This window comes from Marmota monax, unplaced genomic scaffold (assembly GCF_021218885.2).
Source record: "Marmota monax isolate L192 unplaced genomic scaffold, Marmota_monax_Labrador192_F-V1.1 WCK01_AAM20220418_F8-fsc00035, whole genome shotgun sequence".
Classification (NCBI taxonomy): Eukaryota; Metazoa; Chordata; class Mammalia; order Rodentia; family Sciuridae; genus Marmota; species Marmota monax.
In genome coordinates this window covers 4735883-4751389 of record NW_026691961.1, presented here as the reverse complement: position 1 = coordinate 4751389, position 15507 = coordinate 4735883, and the positions used below count along the sequence as shown (strand labels likewise).

At 61.9% G+C, this 15507-nt stretch overlaps 1 protein-coding gene across 1 annotated transcript in view; it reads left to right on the top strand.

The window, feature by feature from the left end:
* Abcc1 (ATP binding cassette subfamily C member 1) overlaps positions 1–15507 on the top strand; it is a 92578-nt gene that overhangs the window by 20865 nt on the left and 56206 nt on the right. The window contains exons 2-5 of the mRNA XM_046437689.2: positions 3497–3673; positions 6604–6729; positions 8718–8855; positions 10191–10316. Of these exons, the coding sequence (XP_046293645.1) occupies positions 3497–3673; positions 6604–6729; positions 8718–8855; positions 10191–10316 (567 nt within the window). The remainder of the gene's footprint in view (positions 1–3496; positions 3674–6603; positions 6730–8717; positions 8856–10190; positions 10317–15507) is intronic.

Here is a 15507-nt window from a genome sequence, read left to right as displayed (position 1 = left end):
GACGGAGCCCAGGTTGTCACACCTGCTGGGTGAGCATTCTCCCACGAAACCACACCCCAGCCCCGTGGCTTTTATTAATGCGAGTGTGTAAATTTGTGGGTTTCCCTCTGAGCAGGGGACAGCCTGCTTCTAAACACACTTGGGAGGATCTCCCAGTTAGTTCTCTGACCATGAGGAGGGAAGGGAGTCGAGCTGCCGTGAGGCTTGTTCTATATCAGGTTGGCGGCTGGTCTGGGGGTGGCCGCCCGGGTCCTGTAGGTGGAGTACAGGCTCTTGTCACCTGGGTGGAGGACAGTGCCTCTCCTCATGTCGAATGTGCGCCCTGTGACCCAGCAGTTTCACTCCTAGAAAGCTGTCACACAGACGTGCCCGCCTGGGTGTGACGCGAGGGTTGTGGAAGGGACCCGTCTGGTTTGCAAGAGCCGCCCAGGTCCAAGGCTGCAGGAGACCCATTGGAAGCAGGTCCACCCCTCACCTCCCCCCCACCCCGCACAAAGGTGCACGAAGTATGCGTCGCAGGGACCGCTGGGGCTTCCTGCTCAGTTTAGGGTCTGTGGGTAGGAGAAAGACGCGAGTGCAGAGCGCCGTGGGGGGTCTGTTTCCTCCCCTGGTGACGGACGGTCATCTGCTTGTGTTACATTCGCATGAATCGGTTTCTGGAAGGACAGAAGAAACTGCCAAGGGTTCCTTCTAGGGACAGGAGCCCGGTCTGGTGGATACGGACGATGGCAAGATCGCGCCCCCACCTCGTTGTTCCAGAGGAATCAAAATGTCCAGCGCCGGGCACACCTCTGCCAGTGGTGGCGTCAGGAACCCGAGGTGTCGAGGAGAGGGTGTGACGGGTGACCCCGGAGGCTGCGCCTGGGATCTGTGGGGAAGACTCCAGGATGCTCCTTGGCCCAGGGGGCAGTTGGCTTGCGGATGGGGGACAGGCTGGGCGTTAAGGAGAAGGGACTGACTGATTTTTTCATCACAGACCATTTGGTGGAGTTTGAAAAGTCTGAACGCGCCCACGTGTCACCTGTTAAACAAGTTCAGAGAGAGGAGGGAGCTGGGGTGCACTCCCGGGTGGTGGATGCAGGGACTTGGGGGGGGGTGACGAGTGGGTGATGGCTCCTGATGGGCAGTCAGATGTGGCCGTGGCTGGACACCTGCCTTTAGTGGGGAGGACTGAGCAGGACAGAGGGGGTCACAGCGCAGCCCAGTGACCCGCGCCTCTCAGATGCCTCACCGGGGACGGGGGCTCCGGGCTGTCTTCTCTCTAAAGGGCAGATGCCTTTGGTGTGAGCTGTGTCTGGCAGCTGCGGAGAGGCTGCCCGGTGGTAAGAGCCACCAGCAGTTTAATCCTCGTGTCACCCGTGACCTTAAGAATCACAGGTGGCGGGAAACCAATTAAGGCCGTCGGGCTTCGGTGGAAGTGGCTCCTCTCCTCGGTCGACCGCGGTCTTACTGTACAAGGCTGTGTCTTCCAGACGCACGGACCTTTCCGGTGTGGTTTTGTTTGGTTTTTTAACGGTTCTGTCAGGCCCGAAGCTCCCAGCTGAGCCCTGCGTGTGGGGGCCTTGGAAGTTGGCTCTTGGGTCCTGCCTCGTTCCTGGTTCTGCCAAAACAGCCCTCTGCGTCTCGGAGGAGGGACGCTTCTGGGGAGCCAGTTTGCTTCACGTCTCCATGTCCCTCTCAAGTCACATTATTTATTAAGAATTTTACAACCGTCTTAACTACTTTGAAAGTGCATAGCTGGACAGTGGCAAGCGTCCTGTGGTGCATAACTCAGATGCTTTTTGGGGAACACACACTTTACTCACATTCTCAGCTTTTTTCCTCTTTATTTCATTTTTATTTTGGAGTGCTGGAGGTCCAGGGCCCCCACAGGCCAGGAAAGCCCCTGTCTCTGAGCTGGTCTCCAGCCCTCCCCAGTTTTCTTTTAAGTGTAATGATCCGGGCCGGGTGCAGCAGCACACGCCTGTCATCCCAGCAACTCTGGAGGCTGAGGCAGGAGGATCGCAAGTTCAAGGCCAGCCTCAGCCACCTACTGAGACCCTTAAGGAACTCGGCGAGTCTCTGTCTCAAAATCAAAAATAAAAAGGGCTGGGGCTGGGGCTCAGCGGTTAAGCATCTCTGGGTTCGGCCCCTGGTACCAAAGATTTGTAAAGATTTAAAAAAGAGACGAGAGCCGCGCGCTTCCTCCCCTTTCCCTCCCTGCGTTTGGCCTGGCTGTCCAAGCTTGTCCGGTGCCGTGAGGTGGGCAGGCCGGCCTCAAACTTGCAATCCTCCTGCCTCAGCCTCTCCAGCTGCTGCGATTCTAGGCGAGCACCACTGCGCTGGGCCCGGATGTTCCGATTTTTTTAAAAAATGTGTCAGAAATCATCCAAGTTTTTATAGGAGATGGTCTGATCTTAGGTGTCAGCAGCTGACCTTGTTTTCTTAATAATCACGTCCAAAGTAACAAGGAACCATCCCCGGGCTCCGTGGCCACTGTGGGGCGAGGTCTCGGATTTCTCCTTTCGCCCAGCCTGCCCCTGCAGAGGTAGGAAACGAGACCCCCGACCTGGGTGACAGGGTTTCCCAGTTGTGCAGCTAGTTCACAGACGGCTCTGGCCTCGAGTTAAATTCACATTCTCCATTGCCAAACAGCGAGTGGAATGAGCTCTTGGCTAGATCTGTCCAGGCGAGTTGTGTACGTGCGTATCATGTTTAGAAGTCTGTTTGGCACGTCCCTTGTGCAAAATACAAGCTTTTCATTTTTTTTTTTTTAAAGAGAGAGAGAGAATTTTAACATTTATTTTTTTTTAGTTTTCGGCGGACACAACATCTTTGTTTTGTATATGGTGCTGAGGATCGAACCCGGGCCGCACGCACGCCAGGCGAGCGCGCTACCGTTTGAGCCACATCCCCAGCCCCAGCTTTTCATTTTTTAAAAAAAATTTTTTAAAGTGATCGGAGCAGTTTGTCCCTGAGGCTGGGGAGTCTGATGGTGGAGGCAGGGAGCCGCTCAGACTGCCTGGGTGCGAATTCAGCCACCGAGCTCAGCGGCCTTGCGATACTGGACACGCCCTCGAACCCGTGGCGCCCGTTTGCGCATCTGCAGAAGGGGCTGGGGGCGTCGTTAGCTCCTAGGATCGAGGGGGGTGATGAGTGCTGAGCACTTGCGGGGGGGGGGGGCGCTGGCTCACCAGCTCAGTTCTGGTGTGAGCCATGTTCCTGCTGCTGCTGCTGCTGACGACGTCCTCATTTCACAAGGCAGTGACATCAAGGGGACCCGTATGACCAAAGGGTCCTTCAGGGCCCCTGGAAATGGCAGTCTTCACTGTGTCGCGGTGGGACTGGCCGTGGGCTCGGGGACCTTGTCTGTCCTGTAGGGAGAGGCGAGAGGTCGCCCGTCCCCGTGACTGGTGTCTTGGTCTGGCTGAGCCCTGTGGATCTGAAGGGGCGGATCCTGGTGGCTACCCTGGGCGGTGCGCCTGCCCGGTGCCCCTGACCTGGGCCTTGCCTGCAGGACTGGAACGTCACGTGGCACACCAGCAACCCCGACTTCCCCAAGTGCTTCCAGAACACCGTCCTGCTGTGGCTGCCGTGCTTCTACCTCTGGGCCTCCTTCCCCGTCTACGCCCTCTATCTCTCCCGCCACGACCGGGGCTACATCCAGATGACACACCTCAACAAAGCCAAAACTGTGAGTGGCCGGACGTCCCCACGGCCGAGGGGGTGGGCACCGGGGGGGGGGTGCCTGACGTTTCTGTCCACGGGTCTCGAGTTCACTTAAAGCCTGGAGCTTGGGCACCACACAGGGGCTCGGATCCCCGCTCGGGCGCCTGCGAGCCTCACTGCCCCATGTGTGCCCAGCGGACGGCAGGGCTTTCTCCAGGGCTGACCAGGTCCTCAGAAGGCCTGCCTCCCCGATGAAAGCTATTCGCCATTTATTTTTTATTTTTTTACCTTAAAAAGGTCTTCATTTTGAAATGGCTTCCAAGCACAGGGTCATGGCATCCGTGTCCAGGACTGCCCCGTCCCTCCTGTGCCCACTGATTTTGAACCCTTGGCCCTTGGGTTGGATGAGAGCCCTTGCCCTCCACGGGTACCCATTCTGAGCCATGTGAGGAGAGGCGGCGTGGGCTGGGGACGTGCCTGCCTCGGGCGCACAGGCCCTGGGCGCCATCCCCAGCGCCCCCCACACTCACAAAACCTGAGAGAGGCGGCGTCCGCCACGCGCCTTGGCCCCTCAGCTTCTGCAGTGTTTATTCCCCCCCCCCCCAACAATATTCTTTTGTGTAACCACAGCACAGTTATGAAACAGGAAATTTCACAAATGGCCACGACTTAAAAAAAAAAAAAGAAAATCTGCTGTCTGTGTTGCAGTCTGTCCTCTGACCTGCTGCTGGCCTTGGCCTCACCAGCGTCTTCCTCCTCTGGCGCAGAACGCAGGCTGCAGCCATGTGCTGCTTTTGCTCACGTTTGTCTCTGTAGCTTCTTTTTAATTTGGAAGAAGTCTCCGCCCTCCTGTGTGTCTCATGACCTTGGGACGTGTGAGGGACAGTTATTCTGGAGTCCGTTCCTCCGTTTGAATTTGAGTGACGTTTTGCGTCAGCTGGCTTTCTGTTACTGTGAGAAATACCTGACATAAACAAACTTATAAAGAGGAAAGGTTTGTTTGGGCTCACAGTTTTGGAGGCCTCCTCCGTCCAGGGTTGGGCAGACCCATTGCTTTTCGGCCTGAGAGGAGGTTGCACATCCTGGCTGGCACACGTAGCAGAGCAAACCCTATCCTCGTGGCCCAAACCAGCAGGGTCCCCAGGAAACTCCCCGCCAGGCCCCACTTCCTGAGGGGTCTCTCTCAGTAGTGCCCCGCTGGGGACCAGGTCTCTGACCCGTGGTCTTTGGGGCACAGCCCAGATCCACGGTAGAGCAGCTGGCCCCCTGCTCCTTCCTGGTCGGGTGGGTGCCGGTCACTTGATCCAGGTGTTGCCTGGCCTCTCCGTGTTGGGGTCCTGTCCCCGCCCCCCCTGCAGCTGACCGGCCATCGAGGAGAAGCCGTGAGGAGCTTTCGAGCGCCCTGCTCCCTCTCCTGCTTTCTTTCTGCACCAGCTGTTTACCTCACCTCTGTCTTTCTGAGATGGGGTCTTGCCCTGTGGCCCAGGCCGGCCTTGAGCTTGAGACCCTCCTGCCTCGGCCCCCCGAGTCGCGGGGTCACAGGTTCGGGCCGTGACTCTTTTTGATGCCACGTTTCCTAAGACCCTCGGGAACAAGGAAGCCTGAATGATTTGCCCCAGTCCTTTGCTGGGACACCCCGCCCGAGCCCGTCTGGCTCATACCGCAGTCAAGGCCCCTTAGAACGCGACCCCCCACGCCTGTCGGAGTGGCCGCAGGGGCTCTTGACCACGGGCGGGAGGCAGCGCGGAGCAGTCTGGTGGCCTTACGCCCGCCTGCCTGAGGAGCTAAGCCGTCACGCTGTGGGAGGGTGACCACCCAAGTGCACCTGGGAGAAGCCAGTCTGAGGGGCGGGGCCACTCGGGTGGCTCACCGCCTGGCCTGGTTCCATCCCCGTCCCTGTCCCCGTCCCCGGGGCTCGGCCACAGAGTGTGAAGAGCCCAGCTGTGTCACCTCTGGAAGGGAAAGACGGGGCGTGGGGGCGGGGGGGGGTCGACAGGGACCGTGACGAGGGACACGCGGCCTCAGGCCCTGGGCCACGGCAGAGGAGGTCCAGTACCAGGAAGGAGGCCTGGCCTGGGCTCTCCCCTCGGGATGCTGGTAGCGGAGGCCGGGCGCGTGGGGGGCGGGGGAGGGGCAGCGCTGACCCTGATCTTTGTGAACTTGGAGCTCCTCCAGAATCAGTCTTGGAAAGACCGTCGCCGGCTTCCCTGCCTGGACTGGGCGAGCCAGGAGCCCCGTGTCCATTTCTTGGGGAACATTGTCTCCTTTTCAGGGATAAATCAGATTTTATCCTTCCTGGCTCAAACGCTCCATTAGCTTCCCGCTCCTGGGGGTAAAGATCCGGAAGGCCTCCTGGTGGCCCAGAGTCCCCCGGTGGCCCAGAGTGCCCTGGCTCCAGGTTTCCTCCTCTGCCATCTCCTCGTGTCCGTTGCTCATCCCATAGCAGCAACAAACCCTTGGTCCCACCCCAGGGCCTTTGCACGTCCTGGGCCCTCTGCCTACACATATTCCCTGCTTTCGACTCTCCACTCCCCTGCCGCCTGCCGAGGCCCGGCCTGTTTTCCTTCTCTGCACTGCACCATTGCTCTCGGGCAGGACGCGGGGTGCTTCTGTTTTTTCCTGATTACCTTCCACTAGAGCATCAGCTCTGAAGGCAGGGACGGCCTCTGCCTCTGTGGCTGGCCCTCAGGTGACGTGGCTGACGGCATGGCTCCAGGGAGGGCTGCAGGCCGCGCTCCTTTGAGTTTGGGTGCTGGGGGGACATCAGCCAGCGAGTCCTGCTGGGTCAGGGGCGCCGCCTGGCGGGTTGGACACAGACCCTGTGTGGCCTGCTGGCCGTCCACCCCAGCTGGGCTCCATGTGGCAGGGGCGGGCCTTATCCGAGGACCGTGGCCAGTGGTCTGCGGTTGGCCGCGCTCCCCGCGGGGTGCCGGAACCCGCTGTGTTCTCTTGCAGGCCTTGGGATTCCTGCTGTGGACCGTCTGCTGGGCCGACCTCTTCTACTCTTTCTGGGAAAGGAGTCAGGGTGTCTTCGTGGCCCCCGTGCTGCTGGTCAGCCCGACCCTCCTGGGCGTCACCATGGTAAGTGGCACCGCTGGGAACCTTGGCCAACTGCCAGGCACCGCGCAGGCCCAAACCGCGGCCGGCTGAGAAGGGACGGTGAAAACCCAGAAATCTGACTTCTTCTGAAAAACCCCGGGGACTGGCCCCGCCGGAGTCCAGCTGGACAGGGAGGTCAGCGGGGCCCGCGGGAGGGGCATGCACGCCCTTCCTGCCACCGTAGGGACCGCTGCCCTCTCCCTTCACCGAGGCGGAGTGACACCTCGTCTTCCGTTGCATTTGCAGTGAAATCTCAGACACTTTCCCCAGCTGCCGGCTGTGAGTGAGGGGTGGGATGCTAAGCTGGACAGGAAGCAGCCCCTCCCCCTGGGGGTCCGCGGTCGGCGGGCAGTGCCCATGGTGAGCCGTTTATTAATTGTAGCCGATCTGCTGCGAGACAGCTTCTGATCTGTCCCCTTCCAGCAGGTGGAAGCTAAGGCACAGAAAGGTTAAGGGCTTTGCTAAGGTCACACAGCCACAGCGGTAGAGCCGGGTTCCAGCTCCGGCCCAGCACCTGCCGCGCTGTACCGTGTTTGTTTACCGTGACTCTTTGTTTATTATCTGGCTTTCCCACTGGGGTTGGCTCCCTTGTGACCTCAGAGCCTGCAGGCACAAGGAACATGACACAGGAAACAGTGGGCAAACATTGTTTTACCCACACTGTTCCCAGGGGGCGTGAGGTAAGGTGTGTGGCGGGACCGAGCTCCACGCGCGGCTCCCCGGGGCACAGAGTGTGAGGGGCAGGGAGCTCGGGGAGCCGGCGGGTGCAGGGTGCACAGGGAGGGTCTGCTCCACACCCGGCCTCACACACGGGGCACCTGTGGAGGGTACCCCTGCCTGAGTTCCCTCGGGCCACCCCGTGGTCACTCTCCGCCTCCCCGCCCCCCCACCCTGTGGCCACTCAGGTGCTACCCGTCCTGCTCTGAGCCTCCAGAGCACCGTGGGCACGTCACGGCGGAGCGGCTGCAGCCCGGTGGCCGGGTCTGTCCTGATTCACTCACTGTGTGGCCTCACCGCTCGCTGCTGGGCCGTTCCTGGGTGGCGGGAGGCGTGGGCGGGGGACGGTCAGTCTAAACAGTTGTCCAGATGTTCGGAGCACATCGGTGGCACGAGGCGGGCATCTCTGGCAACGCGTTTCAGGTTGAGGTCAGGTGGCCGGCGTGTGGTCTGGTCTCCGGGTGGCCGTGACGTGTGTGGCCATTGGAGACTCCTTTGGCTGCTCCCACAGGGTGTGGACACACCTGACCTTTGGTGGTGGTGGCAGAGCCCGAGGTGTGCCCGTCCCGCCCTGCTGTCTCCCCGCCCTTGCTGTGGACACTGCTCAGTGACGTTCCTGGACGCCTGGGTTCTGGCCACGGCCCAGTGCTGCTCCCCATGTTGAACCCCGGGTCCTGAAGGGAGAGGTTTGGGGCCAGGGCGAGGCATCCTGACGGTGCCGACGAGCTGACCAAGGAGAGAGGAGAGGCCGGAGCCCCTGGACTGACGGGCCCCAGCCAGAGGGGGGGAGGCTGTGCCGGGCAGACTGAGCCCGGGCCTCAGAGGCAGAGCCCTGGTTGATGGGCTCCGGGAGGAGCCAGGGACTGGGCAGGAGGAGCGAGGACAGGGCATTCTGAGCCCACGTCTGGGGGCAGGGGCGGGCTGTGGGTGCCCTGCCTCTCCTGAGTCTATCTGGAGACCCAGCATCGAGGTCTTGCTTCCCCAGGGCCACTCTGCCCCTCCAGGGGGTGACCCCAGTGTCCTCTTCTTCCAAGGAGAAGCAGATTGGTGGTTTTAAGTCGTGTGTTGGTGGGGACAGCGGGCCTAGAGCCAGCAATGGAGTGAAAGCCCCAGAGTCACACCTGGTGTGACGGCGGAGCTGGGCTGGAGCCGGCTTGCCCCGGGAGTCCTCGTCCCGCAGGCTGAGGTCCACCAGGCCCTGGGCCTTGGGGTCCGGCCCTCCCTGAGCCGCTCCCTCTCTGCTCTTTCCCCAGCTGCTCGCCACCTTCCTAATCCAGCTCGAGAGGAGGAAGGGGGTCCAGTCCTCGGGCGTCCTGCTCGTCTTCTGGCTCATGGCCCTACTGTGCGCCCTCGCCATCTTCAGATCCAAGATCATGGCTGCCTTAAAAGAGGTGAGTGGGCGTCGGGGCCGGCACGGTCCCTCACCTCCGTGAAGGGCTGGTGCTGCGTCTCCTCCGTGCCAGGGTCCTGGGTTGCCGGGGGACATGCACGCGTCCTCGGCCTGGGGCGGAGCTGAGCTGAGCTGGGAGCAGGGTGTGCCGAGTGGCTGTTTCCCCGGGGGCCTGGACGCATCCCCAGGTGACCTCGGTGCCATCAGCTGCGTTCTGGCTGGAGACGGTGTCTAGGGGGGCAGCGTGCACTGCTCCCAGGAATTTGAGGAGTGGTCACCTCGAGGCTCCTGGCCGCTGTCCCTGCTGGCCTGGAGCTCACCAAGGAGCAGCGTGAGGCAAAGGAAGGGAAAGAATGGGTGTTTATTGAGCGCCCATGGCATACAGCGCAGCCTCTCCTAGACGTTGGTGGCAGCAGACATCGAGTCTCTAAGTGCAGGGGACTGAGTGCTTTTTATGAATAATCACGTGACGTTGCTCCGTGACGAATGAGACTCTGCGACCCCCAGCCAGATTCACATTCTGGGTTGGACACTGCTTTGTGACCGAGTACTCTCCTGTGTTCTGGGGCATCCCTGGCCTCCCCCTGCCGGGTGCCAGTCACACCACAGGTTATGACAGATGTGTGTCCCTAAACTGCCACTTGGTCCCTGGGAGGTCCTCCTGGTTGAGGGCCACCGGACTGTTTGTAGGAGGGGAAACTGAGGCACAAAGAGGGTAAGTAAGTGAACAAGGTCCCGCAGCCCGTTTGGGGTGGGCCAGGCCCTGGACGCAGCTCAGTTTGGCTCCCATGCCCAGGCTTCCTTCCGCACCCGAGATGCCCTCACCACACAGCTGGGCAGGGTGACCATGGGTCAGAGCCCTCTCTTCTGTCTCAGGAGGGGTGGGGTGTGGCGGGAAGCCAGGACTGGGTCTGCAGGGGGCACTCTCCAGGCTCTCTCGAGCTCGACTTGGTCTGTTTTCTGTTGCTGTAACTGAATGCCACCGCTGGGTGACTTATAGAGTACAAAGGTTTGTGCAGCTCGTGGTTCCAGAGGCTGCGGGGGATCCAGGGTCATGCGACTGCATCTGGCCAAACCTGCTCACTGTGGGGATTCTCCCAGAGCCCTGAGGTGGCTCAGGGCGTCCCTGCCCAGCAGAGCCAGCGCACGGACTCGAGTCTCTCTTCTTACAGAGCCACTCAAGCCGCCCCAGGTGGGGGGTGGGGGTCCCACCTCCAAATACTGTGACCACAGGACCCTGGGGACGTGGCTTCAACGTGAGCTCTGGAGGCCGAGCTCGGCTTCCTGGGGCACTCCTGGAAGTGACCTTTCTCCCTGCCCCTTGTCTGCCGCGCAGGACGCCCAGGTCGACCGGTTCCGGGACACGACTTTCTACGTCTACTTGGTCCTCGTGCTGGCCCAGCTGGTGCTGTCCTGTGTCTTGGACCGCGCGCCCCTGTTCTCCGAGACCATCAATGACCCCGTAAGTGCCACCAGGATGCGTGTGCCCGGGAGCTCACGCCAGCTGACGTCCCAGGCCCTGGTCTTCAGCCCTCAGCCCCCGGGACGGGTGGCCCGCAGAGGGACTTGTGGCCTCAGCCTCCCGCTGCACCGTGACCAGGCCGCAGCAGGGATGGGGCGGGCTATGCTTGGAGGAGGTCTGTTTGGGGGCGAGGGTGGCTGCTGAGCTTGTCATCTTCCTGCCTGGCCTGGTGACGTGGAGCGTGAGCAGGGGTCGGGGGATGCTAACTTCACAGATGCTGGGTCCTCCTGAGCCTCTGGAGGACTGGGTGACGTCAGGCTTGGGTGCCCTGGGGGAGCTGACGCCGCGGGGTGGAGGGAGCCCGCGTCCCAGGGCCTTCGAAGCTGCCTGCTCTGGGGCGAGGGCCGGGGACATGAGCAGGCGTGGGTGGCTGCTGTGGGCTCACCTGTCTCTGCGTGATCGTGGGTTTGTGTGTGCGTGTAGGGGTTGGTGGGCACGTGGTTGGGTCCATGTGGTTGGCTGTGTGACGTTCAGGGAGGCAGCAAGCACACGTGGCTTCTCCCCGTGCAGGGCACACAGGCAGCTGGTCTGAGTGTGGAGTGCTGTGGTGGGGTGGCCTGTGTCCCCATAGCCCCGAGTCCCCATCACTCGGGCATTCAGTGTATGGAGCAGGGTCACGTCAAGCTGCGCTGACCCGGAGTCCTGGGGTCTGGCTGCTGGCCGTGGGGTGCCCCTGACCCTCCGACTTCCCGGAGCAGTGGGGCGTCCTGGGAGCCTCCTGGGGAAGGGTTTGGGGCTGCCGTGGGGGTCAGTGCGGATCCTGCTGGTGCCTGGTGCGTGGGCATCGCTGCCTGGCGCGGCCGCCGCGGTCCTCTGTGCGCTCTGCGCTCCCAGCAGCCTGGCCCAGGCCCTGCTCAGCCACCCTGTCTCCCTCTGTTTGCCTCTGGTGCCGCGAGACGCAGCGGTGGCCCGTGTCGTGTGGCCGGTGCGTTGCCGTGTTGGTGACAGGCCGAGGGAGAGGCTTCGCTGCCCGCTCGCCAGCCGGGCCTCCTTGGGTCTCTCCAGAAAGACCCAGCGGGGGCCATTTGCCCCCTTGCAGTTTGGACCTCCGGCCAGGGCTGGCCCCCGGAGCCCGCAGGCCATACCTGGCTGTCAGCTGTGGTTTTGGTAGTTCTATTGGGACACAGCCCTGTGCCTCAGGCCCCCGGCCTGGAGCTGCGGGGGGCCGTGTCGCTGCTGCAGACCGTCCAGCACAGCCGCGGTCTGGGCCGTCTGCCCGCGCCTGCTCCAGTGTCCTGTAGCTCTGGGACTTGGACCTTCACCTTTGCCCCCTTCCTTCCTCAGGGTTGGGTTTTCCTGTGGCGGGCAGGGAGAGCGCGTGGCCAGCGCGGTCTGCTGGCCTCTGTGTCTGCAGGCGGCTGGCGCTTTCCTCGCAGCTGACCCTGGGCTTCATGCTGAGAACATGTAGGTCTGGTCAGAGGACCGGCGACCTGTGTCTTGCCACCCTCAGTGTGCGGTCCAGCGGCGTCGAGAGCTCTTTATGTCATTTGGACCCCTGCCCCCCAAAGTGGGGCCATGACCAGCTGAGAGAGTGTCGATGTGCAGGCCTCAGGCCCTGCCCCCGACCAGAACCGGCCCGTCAGCATCCGGCGTGAAGCCGAGGAAGGTCCAGTTCAGACCTCACAGTGCGCTGGACACGCATCAGTGTGTGTCGGGGCCTGGGACGAAACTCGGGGCCTTGCTCACGCTGGGCAGGTGCTCCTCCACCAAGCTGCAGCTCCAGGGCCGGAGAAATGTGTGTGTGAGTGTGTGTGTGTGTGTGTGAATGTGTGTACACAGTGTGCGTGTATGGGTATGTGTGTATGTATATGCACACGTGTGTACATGCACACATGCATTTACGTATACGTGCGTGCATGTGTGTTCATGTGTGCATGCGTGTGTGTGACTTGAGACTCGGGGTCTGAGCTCTTGGACCCTGATTTCACCCTAGTTGTGGGAACGGCGTGGTGTGATGGCAGGGGAGCCTCATCGTGGAGTTGCACGGATTCTATGCCTCCAGTCCCGCCGGGTCCCTCGAGCCCTTCTCGAGCTGTGACTGAGCAGCTGCCCACGGTGTGCTTGGTGCAGGGGACACAAGGCTGCACAAAATGGACGTGGTTCCACTGGAGGAGGGGACGTTTCTCCTCTACTCTCTGAGGCTCTGTGACTGGGGGCTGCAGGTCAAACTGATGAGAAAGTGACAGGAGAAAACCACGATCACACCCGCACCCGGGGCAGGCGTCGCAGAGAAGAAGTGGGCACCTCGGGAGCGGCAGACGTGGGAGCCGCTGTCTGTGGTAGTGAGGGGGATGAATCGTGGACAGGTAACAGGACAAAGGAAAGGGGCTGGGCTTCTTGCGGCCAGCGGTGAGTCAGCAGGTGCGGGGGGTGAGTCAGCAGAAGGGCCCCGTGATGGTGGTTCTCCTGAGTGGGCGGGGAGGGGGCTGCACAGACAAGGTTCTGCCCTGCTTTGGGGAGGGGCGAAGAGCTTCCTGCATCTGCCGCTGCTCAGTGACCTTCTACCACGTCTCCTGTGAACGCGGCGGCTCTGGAGTGGCGCGGCCTGCAGGAGGTGACAAGCTGCACCTGGTGCCGTCGGGAGGGCTCTGCGTTCGTGCGTGAACCAACCACAGGGTGACAGTCTGGGAGGACACGTCTGCCCCTGTTCCAAGCCTGGGTGGACGTCTGCCCTGAACAGTCCAGCAGGGCTGCAGAGCCGGGTCCTGTGTCGGGTGTTGCACAATCCGGGAGCAAAGCACGTGGAGAGCCGTGCGAAGGTCATACGCAAAGGATGCTCTTAACACAGACGTCAGGGACGTCAACGTCTCAGAGCGTGTGTCGGGGGTCCTGGGACGGATGATAGGGGGGTGACTGTGCTCTCTCTCCATTGATAACCGCGGTCCTGGGTGTTGACAGGGCTCTGCTGGGTGGCTCCCATCCTCCTCTCCTGCATCCGTGGTCAGATGGTGGCTGGACCTTGGGTCAGTGCTTCCGCAGCCTGGTGTCGGGTGGTGCTGGTGCTGGCGGGGCGTCCCCTGGGCCTGCGCCCCCAGGTGGTCTCTCATGGCTGGGCCTCTCAGGGCACAGCAGCTGGTCTCCAGAGGGACTGGGCCAGAGGAAGCTGTGCTCCCTTCAAGGACCTAGACCCCGAGTCGCAGGGTGTCCCTCGGTTGGTCAAGGTTGTTCTGGTGTGGGGAAGGGGCCTGAGACCCCGCCTCGGGGTGGGGAGCCCCCGGGCCTCACTGCCGGGCAGCAGGTACTGTCTGCCCACCTTTGGAAGGCACAGGCTTCACGGCCCCCCCAGAACTGAGGCCTGTGTCCTGAGGACACTGTCACGTGTTTGTGTCCCCATGACCCTCAGGCCCAAGTCAGGGTGGGAGGCACCCAGCCCCCAGCCCCCTCCCACCCTCAGAGCCGCAGCGGCCATCCCCAGGGAGGCTGGGCTGGGTGGGGCTGGCCAGGCCGCTACATGCTGAGTCACCCAGTGGCCGTCCCCCCACGGGCCCTGGGCCCACTCTGTGACTCAGCGTCTATTTCTGTCCTGGCTTCCCACTGGGGCTCCTCCCCTCTGTCCCTGACCCTGGCTGCCTGGGCTTCTGGGAGCCGGGTGTGGCAGAGACAGCCTTCCAGGGCTTTCTTGGCTCCTGCCCACCCCGGCCTCCGCTGTGGGTGAGGGAGAGGGGACGGGGTCCCCCAGATCAGCTTGTTAGAGGGCGGGCCTCGGGCCCCGCACAGACCCCCGGTCAGACTCTCGTGGTGACCAGCTTCCCTGGTGGTTCAGAGCATGGCTGGGAGCCACCGGGCCATGTGGAGCAGGAGATGTCTGTCTGTCCCCACGGTACCGGCCGCTTTCCCACCTGCGTCCCACCCAGAGCACCGGGAGCAGCCGTGTCCAGCACCGAGAGTGGCAGCTGACGTTGTGCTGCCGTGCTGTCACGTCCCTGTCTCTCAGTGCAGCCCGCCCACTGCTAATGCCCTGCACGTGTGAGACTTGCACTGAGGGACATTGGCATCCGTCACCCACATCCAGTCCCCTGCAAATCATGAGCCAGAGTCGGGTGGCTGTATTCGTCTTTTTTCCACAAAGTAAAACTTAACTGCAGTGAGACTTCCAGTCTCAAGTTCCTGTGTGACGAGTGATGCGAGCCCACGCCTGGAGGCCCCGTCCCTTGGCCTGGAAGGTCTCCTCGTGCCCCTCTGTGACCTGCGTCCACCACCCACCCCAGAGGTCGGACCTGGGACTGCTGATTAAGTGAATTCATTTATTTTATTGTTTGGTCCTGGGGACTCAACCCAGGGACGCTCTACCACGCAGCCACGTCCCCAGCCCTTTTTATTTATTCATTCATTTTGAGGCAGGGTCTTGCTGCCAGCAAACTTCCAGTGTCCCCTGAGGTCTTGCTAAGTTGCTGAGGCTGGCCTTGAACTTGGCGATCCTCTTGCCTCAGCCTCCCAAGTCACTAGGATCACAGCCGGGCCCCACCACATCTGGCCACGCAACGTGGACGCTTTCCTCCCGTCCTTGTGGTCCTGTGGTGATTCACCTTGGTGCCAGGGCGGAGCTGGGCACACGTGGGCGGAGCGGGAGGAGCTGTGGGACTGGCAGCGGGGGCTTTGAGGGACGCGGCGCCAGGGACTTGGGTCTGCCCAAGGGTCCCCATCTCAGCTTGGGGGTCGGGGGAAAGGGCACGGGAGAAGGACCTGGTGGGAGAGAGTAGAGGGCCTGGGCGGGGAGGGGTCTGTACACCTCGCGGGCAGCAGCGTAAACAAATTCCCAGTGTTCACGTTATGCTGGAAAGTTCTCTGGTGGCCTGAAGTTCAGGTGGTTCCAACAGGTCGGTAAGGAGAGCAGCTCCGCACGCTGTTTATTAGTTGAGTTAATCCTCTCAGCAACCCAGTGAGGCAGGATAATGAGATGAAGACACCGAGGGTCAGAGTGGTGAGTTGAGCATGTGGCAATGTTGCCTGGAGGACACAGCTTGCTGGGTCCCACCCCCACAGTTTCTGATACCATAGGTCCCGGTGGCTTCCAGGCATTTATAACATGTTCCCAGGTACTGCTGGGGGCGGGTGCGTTTGAGAACCGTGGCTCTCGGCCTCCTGGCCTCTTCCAGCACCTCGCGCTGCCGGCATCTCCGAGCCACCTGCA